The following is a 22,618-nucleotide window of genomic DNA, read 5'->3' as shown; positions in this document are numbered from 1 at the left end:
CTGTATTCTGTTTGTTTTCATATTTGTCAAGACCAGACATGCGACGCATGTTTAAGCTTTGAAGCTGAGCGCACTGCTACTTTGTGTTACATTTCAGTGTTCACACAACCATGTTCAGCTTGGATACACCCACCCACGTGTCAGACCCTATACTAACTCAGCCATCCTCTGTTGTACGTTCACACCGCAGGTGTAAATCCACCAAATGCAGATATTCAGAGTCACACAGAGCGACTCAGATCCGGGGCCTGTTTCCCAGCAGCGTGAAGCTTAAAATGTTCACAAACGCTGGGATTGCTGAAGTTTTCTTTCTTGCTTACAGCTATTTGTACGTAAGATGAGAATCTGAGTTTAATAAATTCCTGCAGCAACAAAGAAGAACATTAAAGAGCTCAAAAAAAAAAAATTTCTTTCACACAAAGAAAGCTGCTCTATTTGATCTTCCACAGTGGGCTAAGTTATCAAAAAATCATGGCTAAAGAAGACAGAACGCTTCTTTTTGTATATATATATATATATATATATATATATATATTTTTTTTTTTTTTTACATGTTTGATATATTGTATGATAAAACTGAATTACAGTATGGGTTTAAAAGCTTCTTGTCTGAAGCAAAACAGAGTCAAAGCAGCCCATTATGGGGCAGCATCATTATTTCATTCAAATTAGTGTTTTGATATTTCTTTATCTGCATATTAGCTTTTCTAGCACCACTGCCAGTTTACACTGGTATGAACTGGTTAACTAAAAGATTTAAATGAAGTCACATGATCAGAAACCCAGATGAAAACAGAGGCTGAAAACCTGCGGTGTGAACATGACCTGGATCTGCAGTAGCTACAGCTGAGCAGAGTTGAGGTTAACATCGAGTGGAAGTGATTTTGTTTTTTTAAATCCTTACAGAAATACAGTAAAAAGAAGGAATGTGGGCTGAGGCACTGGACAGCTGGTGGAAGACTTTGTCACGAGCTGTCATTTCTCACGAGGACGAGTCAGTCAGTGGCCCGAAGGCGAAGGGAACCTGGACAGTATTCTGTCCACGAGTTCAAGGTGTCTTTCGTGGTTTTCTCGACTGATCCTTTCATTCATGGCTATGAGCTGGCTCACGAGACTGTTCTGCATTTCCCTCTCGTGGTCCATTAACCTCTGCAGACGGGCGTCCTCCTGCGCCTGCATGGCAGCGTCCATCTCTCTGAGCTGGGCGACCGTCGCCGACACTAAAGTGGAGACTTGCTCCATCACTGTCGTTTTCCTTTTCTTTGATGGGATTGCGTGCGCTATAAAACAAAGACACAGTGCAGTGTGTCATTAACAGGACTGTGGCACAATTTCTTCATCTGTGAGCTTCAGCACAAGCGACTCAGAGACAAACTATGACTACTAGGCTAACAGTCAGTCCTTCTTTTCAAGTCCACTGAACAAACTGCAGCAATAAAAGAGCCTTGCGATAAGAACAGAATGTTGACATCTGATGATACTGATCCTAATGCATAGGTCACATAGATTAGATAAAGAACTGGAGACCCAACTGTTGACCAGAGATTAATTTGAATGCTTGCAAGAATATAATGTCTTCCCCTTCAAAAACAAGCTTGCCTGACAGAGTGGCTCCAGCTGTTTTTATTGTTGCCCATAGGCTTGTTTGACTAAATAAGAACATTCTCACACACACACACACACACACACACACACACACACACACACACACACACACACACACACACACACACATATATATGCGTGTGTGAATGTTCTGCCTTTCCTAAAATGATTTCACTTGGGCCCCGAGACCATTTTCAGAAGACAACCTAACAAAACATTTGCTGAGAATAGTTTCGGCAGATTAAACCAAAATCAAAACAATGATTAGTTTCAGTCTGATGTGCAACAGTCAAGCTCCATTTCCACCTGCTGCAGCAGTAAAAGCCTGCTTTTTATTAACATGTAACAATAATGTAGTGAGAAAATGCAATAGTATAAGACATACAGCAGACACTTCTCTGTAGTGACTACTTTTAGTACTTTATGTGCAGTTTCCTAATTATTCCAGCATATATGTGTGTGTATGTACATATATATATATATATATATATATATATATATATATATATATATATATATATATATATATATATATATATATATATATATATATATATATATATATATATATGTACATACACACACAAACTGCAATACCCTTCACAGTTTTGTACATAGGCTTTAATATATCTTGTGAAATTCATATTTATACTTGATACTTCATTTATCCTTCATAGCTGTATTTCATAATCTTATAGTTCTGTTTAATTTCTATTATATTTCTTTTTGTTGCACAGTGTGGGTCAAGGGGAAACTACATTTCAGTGCTGTGCATGCCCTGCACATATGGAAAGTCAAAGTCAGCTTTGACTTCAGCAGAGTGTTCACTGCAGGGCATTTACTTGTAAAGAGTTATTTACAGAGTTATTCTAGTACTCACATGAAGCAAATACTTCACTTTTGAACAGACATATTTCTTCATCAGAGGAGCCCTTGGAGAGCGCTCCGCCCCCTGTGCTGAGTACCCAGCTCCGCCCCTGCAAACTTCACAGAACTACAACAGTAACACAAACTCACGGGCACTGATGGTCTGCGCGTGCTCTGATGGGCTGTACTGGTCCTCGTCGTCATCCACCTCCACTGGACCCAGGTGCTTGTTGAGCTCTCTGTCGTCCACTTCGTCCCAGATGCCAACTACAACTTCTGAATGCTCCTCGCTGCTGGAAGAGGGGTGCGGAGGTGGAGGGGGCAGTGGCGGGGAGGGCGTAGGTGCAGGAGGTGGCGCCGGACTTCTGTGCCTCTTCATCACCGGGTTCCCGGCCGGAGCATTCCCGAAAACCCTGTGGCAGTCGTCGTAAAACAGCCAGTCGACGCGGCCGCTCCCGCAGCGGGTCTTCTGTTCGTGGTACTTGGTATACTGTCTCCTGAGCGCCTTCAGCTTGCTGATTACCTGCATGTTGGACCTGTGGACCCCTCTTTCCGCCAGCAGCCTGGTCATCCGGTGGTAAACGACAGAGTCCTTCGCTGTGCCCGTGATCAAGTTGCGGATCGCGTCCGACCCGCGGATCTTCAGAAGTTCTCTGATCTCGTTCTCCTGCCAGTTGTGCATCCTGGCGTTGTGTTCATCAATTCGGCCACCGAAACGTCTCAACTTACTAAAAACGCCTTTTTTTTCTTTTTTAAAAAAAAAAATCCTTGCACCCTCTGCGTCACACCGCTGCGCCGGAAAACGACGTGCTGAAAGAGGCTCGTCTGAGATGAACTGCGCCTCGTCTGGAAAGTGGACGGGAGCAGCCGGCAGCAGTGCAGGATGTCACAAACACTATCACCCCGTTACAAATGATCCGATTTAATTAAATGTTAGCGAGCTAATCAGATCCTTTAGGACAGGGTGGTCTAAAGTGGTCTGAAACCATCCAGTAAATCAGCATCTGTCAGTTTGCTGTGCATAAATCAGTTGATAAGCCCCATCACTCTGAACAGCCACAAACTGCGCCACTGAAGAATATCCCATTTCTTTGCCATGAGAAACTGTCCACTGTCTGATCAGTTTTGCAGCATTTGGCTCACTCTGAGCAGAGTATTGCCCTGTACACTTCACAACTAATCCTGCTACTTCAGCAGTCACATCATCAGTAAATAGTAGTGACCCGGTTCCCCTGGCAGCCATACATACCCATACCATAACACTGCCTCTAACCTGTTTCACAAATGATGCAGTATGCTTTAGATCAGAGCTGTTTCTTTCCTTCTCCATACTTTACCCATCATTCTGATACAAGCTAATCTTGGTTTCATCTGCCCAAAGAACTGTGCAGGCCTTTTAGATGTTTCCTGTCAAAGTCTAATCTGGCTTTCCTGTTCTTGAGTGTAACCAGTGGTTTTGTACCTTGTTGAGAACACTCTGTATTCTTGATTCTCTTGATCTTTAACAGTGATACATCTACCTCCTTGAGAGTGTTCTCAACTTGGTTAGTTAGATGTTGTGAGGTTGTAGTTTTGTCATTATGAACTTTTGTTGTCTTCTGTGGGCTGTCAGGTGTTTTGGTGTTGCTGATCTGGCCAGTGCATCCATTCTTTTTAAGAATGTAAAAGATTGCTGATTTGACCACTCCTAAAGTTTTTGCTGTCTTTCTGATAGGTTCATTTGGGTTTTTCAGCCTAATGACAGCCTTCCTCACATTCACTGACATCTCTTTGGGTCTTGTATTTAAAATGACAGTGAAGAGCTATACAATACAATTTCAACATTTTAAATCCAAAAACACAATTTCCAATACAGTTTAATTTAACATGTTCAGAAGAAAATGGATGGACATTAATTTGGGAACTTTATAATGCTTTAAAATAATTATTTAGATGACTGTAAAAATTGTTCCTACATACTAATCTGCTAGTGGTTTCAGCTTATGGCTTCTTGCCGTTGTTGATGTATATAAATTATTTGGCCAAATGTATGTAGACATCTAAACAACGTTTAACCGGTGAACATTCACTCCTAAGCCACATGCAGTAACAAAATGATATAACTCAACTTCATCCCTGATAGAAGGCTTTCCTCAAGAGCCTGCCTCATATAGCTACAGGATGATTCACTGCAAAAGTGTGTGATAGGACTGAGCTGTGGGATCATTATGAAACATGAGGGAGCTGTATGTTGTAAGACTGAGGTTTCCCCCTCACTGGATCAGAGGTGGCAAGCCTAAACAATAACAAAGTTTCAGGTCCTCAGCGCAGACAGCAGCATCTGTCCACAAACATTTGAGCATATCGTGTGGTTGCAATTACTTTACCTAACACTGGATGGCGCCGTCCTGCTCCGACACGCAAATGTTTCTCGGATGAAACACCGATTGCATTTCACTAGTTCCGCAAGGAGGAAAACAGCCAATGCAGTGCAACATCTGACATCAACCAGCGACCCACCGAGCGCCTAGGTATCTGCTCGCATCAACGCAACCAGCAAGACGGCGCCTTGACAGAAGATATGAGCAAAGGGTGAATGTGCTGACTGCCTGGTAGAAAGCTCACCTGTTTGTGTAGTGGTGATGATGGAGAATATCGAGGCGCTCTCGCCCCTTCGGATCACCCCTACCGTCCGGGCTCTGAGCTCCGCGCTGCGGGGGAAGCGTGAAGATGTCCACGGTTCCAGCCGTGGAAACGGTGACAGGGTATTCCCCGAACCGGAGAAGCTTTGGTTTAAGGAGAGCAGCGCTAAAAACCTACGGAACAGGGACTTCTTGTCACCGACCACGATGCTTAACACGCTATATGCGGACGGACAGGTTGGTTTGACTGATACCTGTTGGATTTATTAGCCCCCTTTTATGCCCAAATACTAATTTCATGATGTGCTGTTTTATATTATTTCGAAATAGCGCCAACTATTAAGTTACTAGCTTAATGCGCTCTCTAAACACGGTTCTTAAATTGAGTCAAACCGGATGCTGTCACCAAACAGCAGGAATACCGCCACTTAAACACACAGAAGTTCCCATAAACAACTCATTTAATTCCTCCGCTAAGCAGTGTAGTTCCTCGGCACTAACGTGTTTGCTTTGGTGCCAGTTCGTTTAGCGCAGTAATACAGTGATATTAAAACCAACTAAAGGTGTTTTCGGTTGTTTCGGACGTTATTCGGCCAATAGGAGCGGGGGGACCGGAACTATCTGCTTTATACTACCTGTGAATCCCACACCGTATCATAAATAGCATCTGAAGACCCAAACCAATACGCGCATCTGAATGATACTGAGGGCCCAGTTCTTTGCTCCATCGTGATCGACCAGGCTCTAACAGCCAGCAGCAGTAATTATTAACCCATGACTGGCACATACAATATAGGTCAGACAGATGGAAAGGCAAAGCTGGCTGTGCTGCAACTGAGGTTATATAGGACTTAAAATGACCCGTTCCAAAGCATGTTCATATGATTAGCCATAAAATATGCAAATATGAAGATTTAACAAGAAAACAGATTAGTGCGTGTATTATGTTCCACCAGTGACTTGTTTTGTTTACAGTGCAGAGATGCACTGGCATTGATTTCTAAAGCAGACTCCATTATCTAATGTTTTTTTTCCACTGAGACTAACTGAAAGACAGTGGAAACTAAAACTATTTAAAATTTAAAAGAATAAGGAAAAAGAAGGTTACATCTTGGCCCTCCGGAGATCCTCAAGCAGTGAATTCCAAAGTCGTGGGGCCTGGACTGCAAGGGCTCAATCATCTTCAGTGACTAAATGGGCCTTTGGAACCACTGCCAAGGCCATGCCAAAAAATTTGAGGCAGCAGCCAGACTCATATGGAGTCAGCATCTCACAGATAAGAGGCAGGAGCCAGACTTGGTCCTCTGCACTAAAATCTTAAAATTGATTCTAAAACTGTAGTTGCTGTTTTTGCTACATGTTAAAAGCCTGGCAGCAGCATTTTTGAATTAATTGCAGGCTTTGGGTGTTACAATAACTGATGCCTGAGTAAAGATTTGTCTGAGGGGTAGCATGGAGATTGTGAATAAGAGAGGACCTAAGATAGCTCTCTGGGGACCCCACAAAAGAGAGGAGTGTAAGAAGAAGAGGCATCACCAATCCTTACAGAGAATGACCTATTAGACAGATACACTATATTGCCAAAAGTATTCACTCACCCATCCAAATAATTGAATTCAGGTGTCCCAATCGCTTCCATGGCCACAGGTGTATAAAACCAAGCACCTAGGGATGCAGACTACTTCTACAAATATTTGTGAAAGAATGGGTAGCTCTCGTGAGCTCAGTGAATTCCAGCATGGTACCGTGATGGGATGCTACCTGTGCAACAAGTCCAGTCGTGAAATTTCCTCGCTACTAAATATTTCACAGTCAACTGTTAGTGGTTTTATAACAAGGTGGAAGTGATTGGAAATGACAGCAACTCGGCTATGTAAGCTCACAGAGCAGGGTCAGCAGATGCTGAGGCGCGTAGTGCACAGAGGTCACCAATTTTCAGTCAATTGCTACAGTCATCCAAACTTCAAGTGCATTTCAGATTAGCTCAACAGTGTGTAGAGAGCTTCATGGAATGGGTTTCCATGGCCGAGCAGCTGCACCCAAGCCTTACATCACCAAGCACAATGCAAAGCATTGGATCCAGTGGTTTAAATCACACCCCACTTGAGCTGTAGAGATGTGTTCTCCAGAGTGAAGAATCCCGCTTCTTCGTCTGGCATTCTAAAGGATGAGTCTGGGTTTCGCGGATGGCAGGAGAATGATGCTTGTCTGACTGAATTGTGCAAAGTGTAAAGTTTGGTGGAGGGGGAGATAATGGCGTGAGGTTGTTTTTCAGGAGTTTGGCTCGACCCCTTAGATCCAGTGAAAGAAACTCTTAATGCTTCAGCATACCAAGGCATTTTTGACAATTTCACGCTCCCAACATTGTTGGAACAGTTTTGGGATGGCCCCTTCCTTTTCCAACATGACTGCACACCACTGCACAAAGCAAGGACGATAAACACATGGATGAGCAAGTTTGGTGTGGAAGAACTTGAGTCGCCTGCACAGAGTCCTGAACTCAACCCAACAGAACACCTTTGGGATGAATTAGAGCGGAGACTGCGAGCCAGTGTCTGACCTCACAAATGTGCTTCTGGAAGAATGGAAAATAATTCCCATAAACACTCCTAAACCTTGTGGAAAGCCTTCACAGAAGATATGAGGTTGATATACCTTCAAAGGGTGGGCTGATCATATTAAACCCTATGGATTAAGAATGGGATGCCACACATGTTCATATGGATGTGAAGGCACATCTTTTGGCACTGTAGCGTATGAATGAACCAATCCAGTGACACATCATGGGTGCCAGCACTGATTAAACTGTTGTGATCTGCAGTATCAAAATCTGAGCTAAGAACAAGCAGAATGAAGACAGAGAACAGTCTAAAGTTGTCAGCGAGCAGCGGATCATTGAGACTGACCACCATAGTAGTCGCAGTGCTATGATGTGACCGAAACCCAGATTTAAGTTTTTCAAAGATCTGATTGTCGTTCATATAATGAATCAACTGAGTGTCCATAGTTTTTTTTTTTTTTTTTTTAAATTTCAGATAAAAGTGGCAGCTTAGAGGTGGGCCTAAAATTACTTAAAATTGAGGGATCCAAAGAGGTTTTCTCTAAAAGAGGATTTGAAAGTGTTTTTTTTTTTTTAAAAGCACTCATCAAGAATACCATAGTAATATTGCTGCATTTTAAGGATCTATCTTATGATAACAAATGATATCACCTGCACGTCTGATATGTCAGACAACCATTGATGCTTAGAATACTAAGAACCTGATGTTCACTCTTTTCCCTTTGTGCCTCTTACATTGTACTTGTTTTATTGCATGGTTATGTTATCCTACATCCATTTTATATCCACCCAGGTCCCTCCAGCAGTGATGTCCAGAGTCCTATCCCTTCGTGGTAGTGGGGTTCTCCCTGTGGCTGGTGGGGAGGTAATGGGTGAAGGTCTAAGGGTGCGGGTGGATCGGGCTGCTGCATTCAGGGCTGTTCTGGCAGGTGGAGCTGCAGAGTATCTGAAGCCCTTGAGCCAGAGACATGGCTGTGTGGTGCTCAACTGTCCCGCACTGCACCCTAAACCCAACACACCCAGTCCTGATACAATGAGTTTAGGCCAGCTGAGGACTGTTCTTCTGGCTGACCACATGGGGGCACTGCTGAGACGACAGGGGTGAGTCTGATTTAATTACAGCATGGATGGATGGCTGGACAGAAGGACCTTGTAAATACTGCATTGCCAGAAATACCCATGCCTACTGCTTTAAATCATCCTATGTTTTGATTTACTCTCATCCAAAATTGATGTATAACTCTGTCACCAAAACACTGGAAAATTGCCTTAATTAATTGTTTTCTGCTTCCCAAATGTGACAATTAGCTGCCTTTTCTCTGTTTTACCTCAGAATTTGAAAGATTTTTGGCTTCTTGATAATTTATAGACTAATCATTTAATCATCAATGAAATTTAAATCCCTTTCCCTGTCTCAGATTTGCTGTGTCCTTCTGCCCCGCACTACCTGAGGACAGCGACATTGTCAATTTCCTCCGAGCTCTGGGAATTGATTGGCCGACAGCCCCGACTAATTGGACAAATGAAGAGCGGGAGGAGAAGATCCAAGAGTTGCTAGAGAACTCTCAGTACAGAGAAAGGGAAATGGAGAGAGGCAGGAGAACCAGCGGAGGGGGAGGGAGGAAAGCAGAGGAGGACGAGAGTGAAGGAGCGCTCAGGGTCAACCTGAAACGGGTTTTCCAAGAGGAGGGGCTGCTGGGATACGACCCCAGCCTTGGCACCTGCACAGGTGAGTCTGAGTGTTTTCCCATTGTTTCCTTGATTACCTGAGACCCTCGTTCATGTCCGATCATGGAAAATGACAGGTTTATCCAAATCCAAGGTAAACACATTTGGTCAGTTTTTGCTTTTTATGTGTCAGTGTTCTAGATTTATCTATTTCTCATCTCCCTGCTTGTTCCAAAAGAATAAAGCTGGTAAAATAATTCTGAAAAAAACAAACAAAAAAAAAAAAACCGAGCCATTTCTCTTTGCTGAAACAAATTACAGTTCATGCAAATAAATCATTCTGCATTTTTATCAGAGGTTTTGTGCCAGAAATGCTTCTTGCTGGGCCAGTGACCTCCTCAAGTCTTGCGTTTCCAGCCTGGTTGCCAAGAAACTCCAGGAAGCCACTGACCTGGCCAAGAATAACGTGCAGCCCCTATAAATATAACATTCCTGTTTAATTAGTGCGTTTAGAACACTGTTTTATGATTATGATAAGCCAACTTTCTCCTGTGTGGTACCTACTTACTGGAAGAAAGCCAGTAAGCTTAGTTCTCAGAGTAAAATTGTAGTGACGCAGCTTTAGGTGAGATTAAAGATGAGTGAGAGAACAAAGGTTTTGTGCTGTATATTAACAACTAAGAGATTGCTGTCCTGTTTTAGTTAACAGAGACAGTGTTTCCCACTTGGCACAACTGGATCTTTCCACAGCTGAATGCACAGTGAGACAAACACACACTGCATGTCTTTGTTTTTAAAATAAAATAAAACAGACAAAGCACTGATTTTTTTTTTTTTCTTTTTCTTTTTCATTGTTTCCTCTTTCATAGGCAGCCATGGTAACAGCATTACATGTGACTTCCTGTCAAGATGAGTTCCGCCAGCAGCAGATAGCAATGCTGTGGAGAGCCAGTGGAGCCAAACACACACAGGTAGACACACACACACACAAACACACACACATTCACACACACACTCTCAGAGTATACAGTGTTGTAGTGTTACTATTTTTACCTGGTCTGCTTTCTGTGTCTGCAGAGGCATCTTGTTTGTGGGCCTGTGAAGACTCCTGGTTCACACCTGACTGCCGCACAGTACTTGCAGTAAGACACGACCCTTTCTCTGTCTGTGCTTCTGCCTCTTTTTTTCCTTTTTATCCCTTGTCCTCTCTTGTCTTTTCACAACATGCTCATGTCATTATGCCCCCGCCTTTTCTTCCTGCTGTCTCCATTAGTCTTCCACATCTCTCTTCCTCCTCCACACTCCCTGCCCAGCTCCCCCATCAGATGTGTGTTTGTTTTCATGAATAAAACTCTTACCATCGTCTTCCCTGCACTGTAGCATTGCAGATGTAATTAACAGAACACTGTTGGGTGTTGATGATGCATTTCTTCATGTAACTGTGGTATATTTTTAGCTCAGCTTTCTATATTAATGAGCCTTCTCTTCTTCCTTCTGTCCTCCAGGCTGAGAAGAGGTCAGATGAAGGAGGCCTCAGAAATGAAGTATGGAGATCAAGTAGAAGGTGTGTGTGTGTGTGTGTGTGTGTGTGTGTGTGTGTGTGTGTGTGTGTGTGTGTGTGCACGCATTTACATGAATTCTCTGCTTATATAAAGAGTGACCCAAAGGAAACATCAGCTGACTGTAGATGAAGTGAATTAACTGAAGATAAATGCTTCCTCCTCTTGAAGGTCATACATGGGAGGACATCATCAAGGTTATGACCTCTGCTACGGTCAGATTTGAGCTGCTGTCAACTGTCCACACTAGTCCTGTAAGTCATCATTACAGCTCTGTCTCCTTTCAGGCGGCTATGATCTCATGTGTTAAGTCAGACTGATTGACAACCGTCTGTTTAGGTGACGCTGGACGTCAAGAGGGAAGGGGGTGTGTCAACCAAGGGGCCCAGAGGAGGAGTGTTTGTGATGTATAACTGCGCCCGACTGCACACTCTGTTTGACAGCTACGAGAGAGGAGTGGAGAAGGGTGAGAGCTATGCTTTTCTTTAGATGAATGTTCCTATAAATCAGACCTTTAACCTCACTGAGTTTGAAGAGAAAGAGAGACTCATTAAAAAGCAGAACAGGCTATATTTTAATACCTTAAGAGTTCAGCGGAATTGTCAATATTGCTCACTGGGTGAATAATGTGGTATGTGGAGCATTTTATTTCTGTCGCAATTACAAAAATACAGGAGTAGCTGCTTTAGGGTGACATCCGAGGTCCTGCAAAACTCAAGATGTTATCATGTGGTACCTATTTTTTGAACATTAACATTTGGAAGAAGCAATAACAGAGCAGAATAAAAATAGTAATAGCAAAAATGATCAAGTCAGACAAACACATGCTTTAAGCACTGTCAATAACATCTTCAAATCAGAGAGAATCCAGGATTTGAGCAATGTTATTTGCCAAATCTGGAAAAAAAAACAAAACAGTAAGAGACCTACCCAAAGCATTCTGAACTAGTTTGAGGTGTAATAGACTTCATTCATCCCAAAAAGGAGAAGGAAATATAACAATTCATATGCATTACCTTTTGAACTCTGAGACCACTGGTTTCATTCTGGAGATTCTTATTTGGAGAAAGCAGGACCGGGCAAGTTCTGATGTGTTGTTCAGAGCTTTGAGCTGGATCAAATTGTTCCAGAATTCTTCTGTTCTGGCAGTGGGCTCCACATTAAAAGATGCGGGTTGGAACAGAGTGAGCAATAATGATGATTTCCAGGGTGACACCATGGCAGGACGATAGCTCTGTGGCTAGCACTGTTGCCTCACAGTAAGAGGGTCAGGGCCCTTCTGTGGGGAGCTTGGTTTCCCCTTGGTTGCTTGAGTTTACTCCAGGGGCTGGTTTACCTGTCTTGGCCCAGGACACGCTCGTAAGGATGTTGTCAGTATCAAGAGTTTCACTTCCTGGTTGAATAAAGGTTAAAAAAGTTGCCTGCATAGCTTGAATAGAGATGCACTGGATGATCTGAAGTGCAATCATGTAAACAGAAATTAAAATAGGGCCTAAAACTGATACTTGTGGTACACCAGAGGTAATGTGAGTTTTAGATGAAGAGTAAACCCCTGTGGTGACTTGGTTCTTAAAATAGTTTTATCTTTCTAAAACATTAGAATGAAACCAGCTAAGTGCAGCATCCTTGATGTGCTTGGGTCCAAAAGAATGAAAGCTTTCATTCATGAGCCAAATGTTTTTGCTGAGGGGATATGTGTATATATGGCTTAATGACAGGTCTGCTGGGTCCAATCAATGTTTCTACGGTGTTGAGCAAGTAAAAGAAAATCTGTGGATCAGATTGTTTTTACATTTAGTTTTTCTGACTGTTTATCTGCAGGTCTGTACCCAGAAATCCCAGAGGACTCCCAGCTGGACTTCTCTGCTCTGAAAGAAGAGGTGCCACATTATTATTATTATCTTGTCTCATATATCATTCTCTGTGATTTGATTATTTTTCTTAATTTTACTCTTATTAGATTAGAACCTATCCACTTCAGAAGTCCAGCATTACGTTGTTAATCGTGCAATGCTAATATTTCACTGTGTTTGGACCGGCAGGGTGAGTGGCTCCTCCTCTTCAATTACCTCATTCCATTCTCGGAGCTGCTGGAACAATTGGGACAGGCGCTGGATAGTGAAGGGGGCGGAGCCAGAGTGAACATAAAAACTGAACAGGTGAGAGTGTATAGGAGAATGAGTGGATAAGTCAGCTGTTGCAGATGTTTATCTAACTCATACACATGTTTGTGTTCCTCAGATCTGTAAATTTCTCGTGTCGCTCAGTAAAGACTTTAGCTCCTACTACAACCGAGTCCACGTGCTGGGGGTGAGGATATTCATATATTTGTATATTTGTGTGTATGCTTATAAAGAGGAGACTATACGGATTAAATGAATTAAACTGGATTACACTATACATATTGTACCCAAAAAAGTAGATTTTATATTTGTACTCTGTCTATAGACATGCACTTAATCATTTGTTGATTAAGTCCATTACCACATCAAATATTATGGTTACAGTAGGTTTTCTTTTAATTATATGTGAATGCCTCTAAAATCCATTTGTTTGTGTTTATGTGACGTTTTTGTGTGTGCTCTGTTTCCATTTTTAAACAACACATAACATCCAGTTATGGTCAGAAGTTTACATCCACTCATCATGGGCATGAATGTCATGGTAGTTCGGGGCCTTTAATGATTTGTTTGAACTGTTCTTTTCCAGGATGGAATGATTCTACAACATACATCTTTAATATTTGGTTTGGATATTTGACCACTCTTCTTGGCAAAATTGGTAGAGTTTATGTAAATTGGTTGGTTTCCCTGCACAGACCTGGCTTCCTTCCTTCCTTCCTTCCATCCAGTTTATGGTCACAGGGGGGCTCGAGTCCATAGTCCACAAATTTGCAGTAGAGTTGAGGTTGGGTCTCTGGAAAGATCATTCCAGAAGCTTAATGTTAGCCTACTTTATCCATTCTAAAACCAGTTTTCATGCTTGTTTGGGATCATTGTCCTGTTTGACCACCTAATTGTGTCCAAGTTTCAACTGTCTTGTTGATTTCAGATGAAGTTGAAGAATTTGGAGCTAGTCTTCCTCCTTCATTATTCCAACTAGCAGCAAAACAGCCCCAGAGCATGATGCTACCACCACCATGCTTGACAATTGGTGCAGTGTTCTTAAGTTTGAAAGCCTCACCTTTACTCTTCCAAACGCACCTCTTGTCATTGTAATCAAATAGCTCAGTCTTTGTTTCTTCTGACCATAAAATGTTTCTCCAGAAGGCATTTGGCTTTTCCATGTGGGCGAAGTTTAAATCACGTGCAGTTATTTAAACCTTGGAATCTGCAGTTGTATAGAAATCACTCCAAGAGACCTTCCAAACTTGTGTAAATACCAGCTGTAATCAGTCGTGATCACTAACAAGAGGTTAACAGGCTTTGGCCTTGTCAAGTTAAAAGACATTGTGGAACCTTTAGCACCACTTATTAAAAGATTGAAGTGAGTGTATGTATATATTTGAGCCTTCATGTTTACTTTTGACCCTGTGCGGATTAGAGAAAGTCCATAATAAATTCAAACTTGAGCACCCAGTTCTTGTGTTTTGAAGTCATTAAAGATGTATGCTGTACAGTCGTCCCACCCTGGAAAACAAACAGCTCAAAGAAATCATTAAAAGCACAAAACTACCATAACATTCATGCCCACGATGAAAAGTTTTGACCACAACTGTAACTGACAAAAAAGAACAGCAGTTCATTTTGAGGTCAGCAGTATTTTACTTTATAACTTCATATAATTTGTAACTTTATATTATTATTATTTTTTTTTTAATCTCTACTCCTCCTTTCTCTTCCTCTGCATTTTCACTCTCTCATATGCCCTTGCCATATTTTTCATCTTTCTTCCTTTCTTGTATTGCTTTGCAGGAGCCGCTGCCTCATCTTTTTAACCAAATGTTTTGCCGTCTGTATCTACTGAGAGCGCTGAGAGAGCTCTACCACAGCGCTCTGGACACCCTTAACCTTCCTCCCATCAGGCAACTATAGCCTCGACATAATTCACCCACCCTTCACTGTTAGCTCTACCTCCCTGCCTTCCTTACACACACCATATCCCTATGTATTGTGCATCTAGCTGGCACCTTTTTTGGCAGTGTTAAAGCAAATTATGAGATTTTACCTGCCCACTGTCCCGCTGCTGCATTTCCCTGTCAATGTATTGTGACATATTCTAACTGTCTGGTTATTTCAGTGATTTAGCATAACTACAGTAAGTATTAAGTGCTCCCTGTTCAATTCCATATGGGCCGAATGATTTTCTTGGAATATTTGAGCTGCTTTTACACTGTTAAAGAAATATTTCAACATTTGGGAAAGATGCTTATTTGCTTTCTTACTGATGAGAAATTCTTCTCTGTCTCAAATTGTATGTTTTTGTACTTTGAATTTCTGCACACAGTATGTGTGTTTACACTTACAGCTACAGTTATACATTATAACTTACCTGGATGTGCACTCGTAGCTTTCATAGCATTCCACAATGCAGATGTCTCACCTTCAGTCGTGTTCATCTTGGCTACGTAGTGGAAGGCGAGGGACCAACAACCAGTTTTAAGCAGTCCTCCACATCTTTGGCATGCCAATAGCTAGTTATACAGTAGCAGCAGCTTTTTTTAAAATATTACAGTTGCATGTGTTTTGGTGTTGCTTGGAGTTTATGCATGTTAAACTGTGGTTTCTATATCACCCGGTTTAAATTCATACACTATACAAGTACATAAGGTACCACTTGGATGCATGGAATGGATGGTAGCTGTACCTAACATGAAGAATGAAAGTGAGAAAAGGGGGAGCCTGGCTCTAAATCCCGGTAACAAAGTCCATCTACCAACTTTTAAAGCTCTCTAATTGGCAAATTATAACTTGTTTTTCATTTAAATTTCAATGAGAAAGCAAGTAAGTACATTTTCCCATGATGTCAGATTGTTTTCTTTAAGTTTGGCTTAGTCACTACATGATGGAGGAGATTTCCTTCCCTTATGAAAAGCAGGATTTTAACAGCAAGGTGGGCTTGATTGCTCTCAGTTAGCAGAGTTGGGATGCCCTCTTGAATCAGCTGACTGTCCTTTTAACCCAATAATCCCCCAATCTGAACTAGCTGGTGACTGTAATTACTATTTGGTGCCAATTATAATTATGGTGTTTGTTTCAACTGATCTGTATTAAGACTTGCCTTATTACCCCTTTATTTAATGTCACCAACAACAATTAAACCCTCTTTAGATCACATGTAAATGGTTTGTCACTGCCTAAAGAAAAAAACAACTTTTTTTGAGTCTCTTTAACTGTTAAAGGTCCCATTTCATGTATGTTCACCACCTTGTATTTATCAACACATAAATATTTATTGTCATTAAAAAAGAGAACTGTACAGAATATATATTCTTAATCTGAGTCTTAATCACTGTGTTCATATGAGTATTCAGAGCCCTTCAGTTAATTACTGTTAACCTGCTTGACAAATCAGATGTTACTGTAAAACAGCTGTTTATAAGTTACAGACAAACGTAGTTCATTGTGCCATAATCTTAAGACATGCATGAAATGGCATGATGATGATGATATGTATGACTTTTATGCCAAAAATGTTATTTGTAGACTTTGGGAGTGAAACAATAACGGTCTAACTCTGATCCCACAGTTTTTGTTGTTTGTGACCAACTGTCTGTAAAAATGTGCCATAGCTTCTTCAACTAATTTTTAGAGTTTTTTTAAAAAATCTCATAGATTTACTTTTCACTGCATGAAATGTTGTTTGTTGTAAATGTGTGCTTTTTTTAAAAACCTTTTTTTCTTTTTTAGAAAAGGGAAGGTGATGTTTACGTTGTTTTATTTTCGTAGCTGTCCTGTTAGCTGCTGCTGTAATTACCACTGTACTAAGGCACTGTCACGTTTTCCTCCTACACTACTACACAGCAGTCATGTGTAAACAGAAGTATGATCACATTTTTTTGCTGCCTCAGGCCCCAACACCTGACCTTGTTCACCCATCCTTCATTTTTTTCCTACATTTTTTTATGCCAACTCTCTGCCTATATTATTATTTTATTCAAGACTGCATTATTCAGTATAGTCACATACGCTGTTCAAGGACTTTCACATTATTTCTCCTGCAAATTTTGACATGAAGGCTTGTTGGTTGGAAACCAGACAGCTAAAAGATGACTGCAGAATTTCCCATAATGCAGTCAAACAATAAGTTTCATCAATTAAATCTTTTTACCATGCCAAGTAAAGTCCAGTGTAGAGATGCTTATTGCTGTTGCACTGCTAAGATTGCTTAGCTTTTGCTGCATGCATCATTTACAGCTGAGCTCCCCCTAATTCCTTTCTAATGAAAATCTCTACACCTCTGACCCTTAAGTGTATTTGTCCGTCTGAATGTAAGTAAATAATACTGCCAAACTCTCGCCTACACACATCTGTTCACCCACAGTTTGTGTGTTTTTCCCTTCTGCTGAATTAAAAATAAAGATGACAGACTCTCTGGCTGCATGTTGGTCTCTAGCTTCAGCGTCTGACAGATGGTGATACTGATACCGATGCTCTGTAGATAAATCCCCTTCATGTTTTGCTCCCCGCTGCCCTTCAACCCAACAGTAACCCACTCAATGCACAGATATGCAGCACATTTTATACTGTTAAGTGATCCTTCACTGAGGAACCAACCCTGCTAATGTCGTGTATTATTTGTATTCTTCCTCTTTTGTAGCCCCCACCCCCCTTCTGCTTATCTAATTCCTCTTTTGACCGTCATTTATAAAAGAAAGATTGTAATTAACTGACTCAAACCAAACTTGTGCTTGTGGAAACAGTTCCAATTATTTGGGCTACATTGCAATTCTGCTCACACTCCTGTGGACTGATGCTTTTATTTGCTTTTCTGAAATAGTTATTAAGTCTGCAGTGCTCCAGGAAAAGCAAGACACCACCTCTATATTTTATAAGTGAGGCCTTATGCTCTGTTGAAACCTTGCTGCTTTACTCCCTACGTCTTGTATAGCTCTGCTGTTTCTGTGTACTGTAAATTATACACACTGAAATGCAACTTTGTCATCCTTGTTTTGCTCAGTAAACTGGTATAAAAACTGGAGCATTCAGTCATTTATAATTATATACAGATGCAGATGTGTGATTATGAATTTATGAAACATGACAGTGGGGGAAATAATTATTTGATCCCCTGCTGAATTTGTAAGTTTGCTCAAAGCAAAGAAATGAAATTTTTATGGTAGTTTCATGTTTACTGCCATGGGTGAGACCAAAGAGCTCTCAAAGGAGGCCGGGGACAAGATTGTAGACCTGCACACAGCTGGAATGGGCTACAAGACTATCAGCAGGAAGCTTGGTGAGAAGGTAACAACTGCTGGTGCAATTATTCAGAAATGGAAGAAATATAAAATGTCCATCAGTCATCCTCAGTCTAGAGTTTCATGCAAGATCTTGCCTTTACGTACCACTTCATAGCTGAGTTGCTGTCATTCCCAATCGCTTCCACTTTGATATAATCCCACTAACAGACTGAAATATTTAGTTGTGACATTTCACGACTGGACTTGTACAGGTGGCATCCTATCACTGCACCACGCTGGAATTCCTCAGAGAAGCAGTCTGCATGTTTTGGCTTTATACACCTGTGGCCATGGAAGTGATTGGAACACCTGAATTCAGTGATTTGGATGGGCGAGTGAATACTTTTGGAAATATACTGTATATGAAATCAAAGATCATGTGTTGTCATTTGTATTTATATTCATTTAAATGTATCTATATGTTTGTGCTGCGTGTATGAAAACTGAAGTGTTCTGGAAAGTGTTGATACATGGGGTTACCATCTTTTTATTTGTGTGGCTGCAGGTGCAGCTGTCACACAGATGTTAAATGTGGGCTTGAAGTAGGAAATCTGAAGATCCTGCATGCCTCCTCCCTCACCGTTCCTGTCTGATGTTGTGTGCCATTGCATCCCGACCTGCAGCACTGTTGAACTGTAGCTTGGATTGAAATGTCTCTGCAAAAATAATTTGTTTTTCTAACCCTAACATGACTCCAGTTTCCTCCCACAGTCCAAAGACATGCAGTTACTGAGGTTAGGTTAATTGGTCACTCTAAATTGCCCATAGGTGTGAGTGTGAGTGGTTGTCTGTCTCTCTGTGTTAGCCCTGCGAGAGGCTATCAACCTGTACAGGGTGTACCTGCCTCTCGCCCTATGTCAGCTGGGATAGGCTCCAGCCCCCCGCGACCCTGAACAGGATAAGCGGAAGAGAATGGATGGATGGATCCTAAGATGCATGCACATGCTCAGGCACACTTTTACAGTTAAGTTTCCCTCTCACTGTTGAATGTAGTCATTACTTTAAAAGCTTTGCTACTTATGCAGGTGTGGGCACAATCAATTCTCAATGATTACATCGCTGAGTTTGCTTTGTTGATTCTGCTTTTTTCTTGAACATACTTTCCAGATGAAACAAGGAGCCATGAGGTGGTGGACATATTGTTATATGATTAAAAATAATCTGGGATAACTGGTTTAGTTTTAATTAATGTGAGCACAGACAAATCAGTCTTAATGATAATGGCATTCGTGGAAAATTTCTTCATTGGCTAAGGTCAGCAATTAGCATGTGGCCTAGATAAGAGCCCACGCAGTCAATTATTATAAATTTGATTGAGGAAACTGAGCATTATGGGTTCATTTCTACAAAAAAAAAAAAAAAATCACACCACAAATGGTTCCCAATTATCTCAGCTTAACAATAGATTAACTAAATAATTATAATGATCAGTTAAAAGAACTTATAACTTTTTGGATGTGGGGTCAAAAGCTTACAGTGATGTTAAAAGAAGTTATAAATACATTCTGGTCCCAACTTTATTTGCAGCATGTTGCTGGAATCACATTTGAATAAGGATGTGTTTAAAAAAAAAATCAATTCAAATTTCCCAGCGCGAACATGTAATTTGTTGTGTTTTTACAATTATGATAATAATAATAGCTGCAAATCAGTGCATTTCTGCTACTGAAATTTTACACATTATAACACTATAACAAATTTTTGGGAGGCAAGGTGGTAATTCAGTGTCTTGTTATTAGCTTTACAGACAGCGTTGTCTCTTTAAAGAGGACAAAATCATTTACTTGATTTATGGTGTTTCCAGTGACAAAATATCTTCTACCTCTACTTACCATCAGCTTTTTCCACCATTACTTCCAAGACAGTCAGGACAGCAAGAGATGGTCAAAGCCCACGCAATCGTGATACATCTTCCTGTCAAGGCAAAGCACAGAACGGCTGACTGACTTTCACAAAAAGTCACAGCGATTAGCCTTCTGAGGTGCTGAGCCACTTAAAGGTTTGCAGGGTACATGATCTCAGAAAAAAAAAGTCCTGATATTTACAGCCCTAAATGATGAGTGTCTGCCAATAAATGAAGCGAGCCACCAGAGCAGTTTAATGATGTGCTTCCTACTTTCCATATCCTGTCTGTAAACTGCAGTAATGAGCTGCCGTCAGCGGGTTCTGTCACTGTTACAGGTGACATAGTTCAGTCATATGCAAGCACATGGCTGCTGCATTGGGAGCCTGCTTCCAAAAAAAAAAAGTCTGAATTTAGACAATCCAGGAAAACTGTTCCAAGTAACACTTATACTGAGCAGCTGTGATTTTAGGGACTTTAAGCATGAAGGACAAACACATTTATTTGTTGAGTAAAACTTATGAATGAGGGTGGTACAGAAAAATACACTCAAATGAAAAAGTAATAGTAGAGTCTGGCCTGAGGATCGCAGGCAGCAGCTTAGTTCATAAGGTTTGAGTGAATCTATCAGGTAGGTAGGAGCGAGGCCCTGTAAGGCTTAACATAAATTAATAAAGGTTTAAAGTTAATTAGCCATCTGATAGGTAACCAGTGGAGTGTAGCGCGGATGGAAGTGATTCTGTCTTATCTCTTGGATTTTGTCTGGCTGCTGATTTTTGAACAAGGTGGAGGTGGGAGATTAACTTTTGGCTGAGACTCGTGGAAGGAATAGAAGTAGTCCAAACATGAGATGAAAGCATTGATGACTTTTTCAAGGTCCGCTTGAAATCATTTTTTTTAAAAACTTTTGCAACATTTCTTGATTGGAGAAAGAATAACTGTATGAACACTGTATGAACTGATTTCCATGGTATTCTTCTAAATGAGAGATCAGGTTTGGGGTGGGGTGAATAAAAGGACTGCAGACTGGCTCATCTGTCAAGGCACCATGAATGCTCAATGATATATTCAGGATTTAGATCAATATGCTGCTAGTCATGCAACTGAAACACCTCACGAAGCAAGAACAGGAAAACGTTTTACAGCAGCAGTCAGCAGAGGTGGGAAGTAACAAAGCACAAATACTTTGTTGCTGTACTTAGTAGAATTTTCATCTGTACTTTACTTGAGTATTTATTTTTCTGACAACTTTTTAATTTTACTTCCTACATTTTTTTTTATACACACATATCTGTACTTTCTGCTCCTTACATTTTCAAAACTTGTTACTTTAGGTTTAACATCTGAGAGAAGTTTGCATTTCCGGTCACTGCGCCGTCAAACATCAAACCGATCTGAGCCTAAATGGAAGAACAATAACACATTAAGGGACAATCGTACTGGAGTATCCATCCCCGGAGTTTATTGCATACAAAGACATGAAAGCGTTAAAACCAGATAATTTATGCATCACTTACAGCGCTGTACTCAGAGGTTACAGTGGGCCGGACTGAGTGCAACATTTCTATCAGCTCAACAAATATCAGCAAACACACAAACTGTGTGCAGTTTGTAACACAGTGTGTCTGCTAGCTAAAGGTCCAGCTGCTGTATTTCCAGGGAGAAAAAAGAATGAGCGATAACTTAACTCAGAGATGGAGAAAGATGTAAGAAAGAGGACAGGAGAGGAAGAAGAGAGGTTAGATTTAAAGGTAAGGACTGCTCAGTGATAGCTGATAAACTGAAAATTTAAAGCTTACAAACCGAGGTAGACTAACTTTGTGTTATTCCAAGTTTGCATGGAAATACTGCAATTTAGTGCAGGATAAATTAGATAGATAGATAGATAGATAGATAGATAGATAGATAGATAGATAGATAGATAGATAGATAGATAGATAGATAGATAGATAGATAGATAGATAGATAGATAGATAGATAGATAGATAGATAGATAGATAGATAGATAGATAGATAGATAGATAGATAGATAGATAGATAGATAGAGAATCCAGAAGACAGCAGCAAGAGGATATAATACAAAACTTTGTGTGTGTGATCTTATGTCCTGACAGGTGTGTTCACCTGTCACAGAATGAAGCGTTATTATGCAGTTTTATGGAGAACGGTAGGAATGATTTCCTGAAGTGTTCTTTATGGCAGTGAGGTTGAATCAGTCTACTGGAGCTCACAATAGAAATTATTGTGAGCTGTGATGCTTTTCCCCACGCCGAGCCACTACAACCTATCTTAGAGTCCCCCCACCTGCTGAATCCCACTGTAACCCCTGACTGTACTCATTTCCTGTTTAGGTGATGAGGCAGAGTCATCCTCTACAATGCAGGTAACAACAACTAGAGCGGTTTTTTCTCTTTCTTTTTCTCTGCTCATGTTCTACATGTTCAAATCAGTAATCTCTCCCAGCACTGACCCCCCACCAGTATGCATATAGGAAAA

The 22,618-nt window shown here is 41.0% G+C and overlaps 2 protein-coding genes and 1 long non-coding RNA gene across 3 annotated transcripts; 1 reads left to right on the top strand and 2 right to left on the bottom strand.

Annotated features, from left to right (window-relative positions):
* Nucleotides 1-590: 590 nt before the first annotated feature.
* LOC115782998 (uncharacterized) lies at nt 591-3,205 on the bottom strand. The gene is made up of 2 exons (XM_030733573.1): nt 2,623-3,205; nt 591-1,280 (listed from the first exon to the last, which is right to left on the bottom strand). The coding sequence occupies exons 1-2, from the start codon at nt 3,152-3,154 to the stop codon at nt 1,000-1,002; spliced, it is 813 nt and encodes a 270-aa protein (XP_030589433.1). The 5' UTR covers nt 3,155-3,205; the 3' UTR covers nt 591-999.
* Nucleotides 3,206-4,667: 1,462 nt separating this feature from the next.
* Nucleotides 4,668-5,215, bottom strand: LOC115782999 (uncharacterized). Its single transcript, XR_004020186.1, has 3 exons — nt 5,141-5,215; nt 4,839-5,019; nt 4,668-4,747 (listed from the first exon to the last, which is right to left on the bottom strand). It is a non-coding gene; the product is annotated as an uncharacterized LOC115782999 (long non-coding RNA).
* dalrd3 (DALR anticodon binding domain containing 3) lies at nt 4,905-17,934 on the top strand. The gene is made up of 13 exons (XM_030733572.1): nt 4,905-5,330; nt 8,447-8,754; nt 9,072-9,382; nt 10,024-10,082; nt 10,191-10,292; nt 10,399-10,463; nt 10,827-10,885; nt 11,052-11,134; nt 11,220-11,346; nt 12,702-12,760; nt 12,923-13,039; nt 13,122-13,190; nt 14,795-17,934. The coding sequence occupies exons 1-13, from the start codon at nt 5,094-5,096 to the stop codon at nt 14,912-14,914; spliced, it is 1,716 nt and encodes a 571-aa protein (XP_030589432.1). The 5' UTR covers nt 4,905-5,093; the 3' UTR covers nt 14,915-17,934.
* The last annotated feature ends 4,684 nt before the right edge of the window (nt 17,935-22,618 follow it).

The sequence above is a fragment of the Archocentrus centrarchus genome, chromosome 7 (genome assembly GCF_007364275.1).
Source record: "Archocentrus centrarchus isolate MPI-CPG fArcCen1 chromosome 7, fArcCen1, whole genome shotgun sequence".
Lineage (NCBI taxonomy): Eukaryota > Metazoa > Chordata > Actinopteri > Cichliformes > Cichlidae > Archocentrus > Archocentrus centrarchus.
This window is presented reverse-complemented; position numbering and strand designations above follow the sequence as displayed.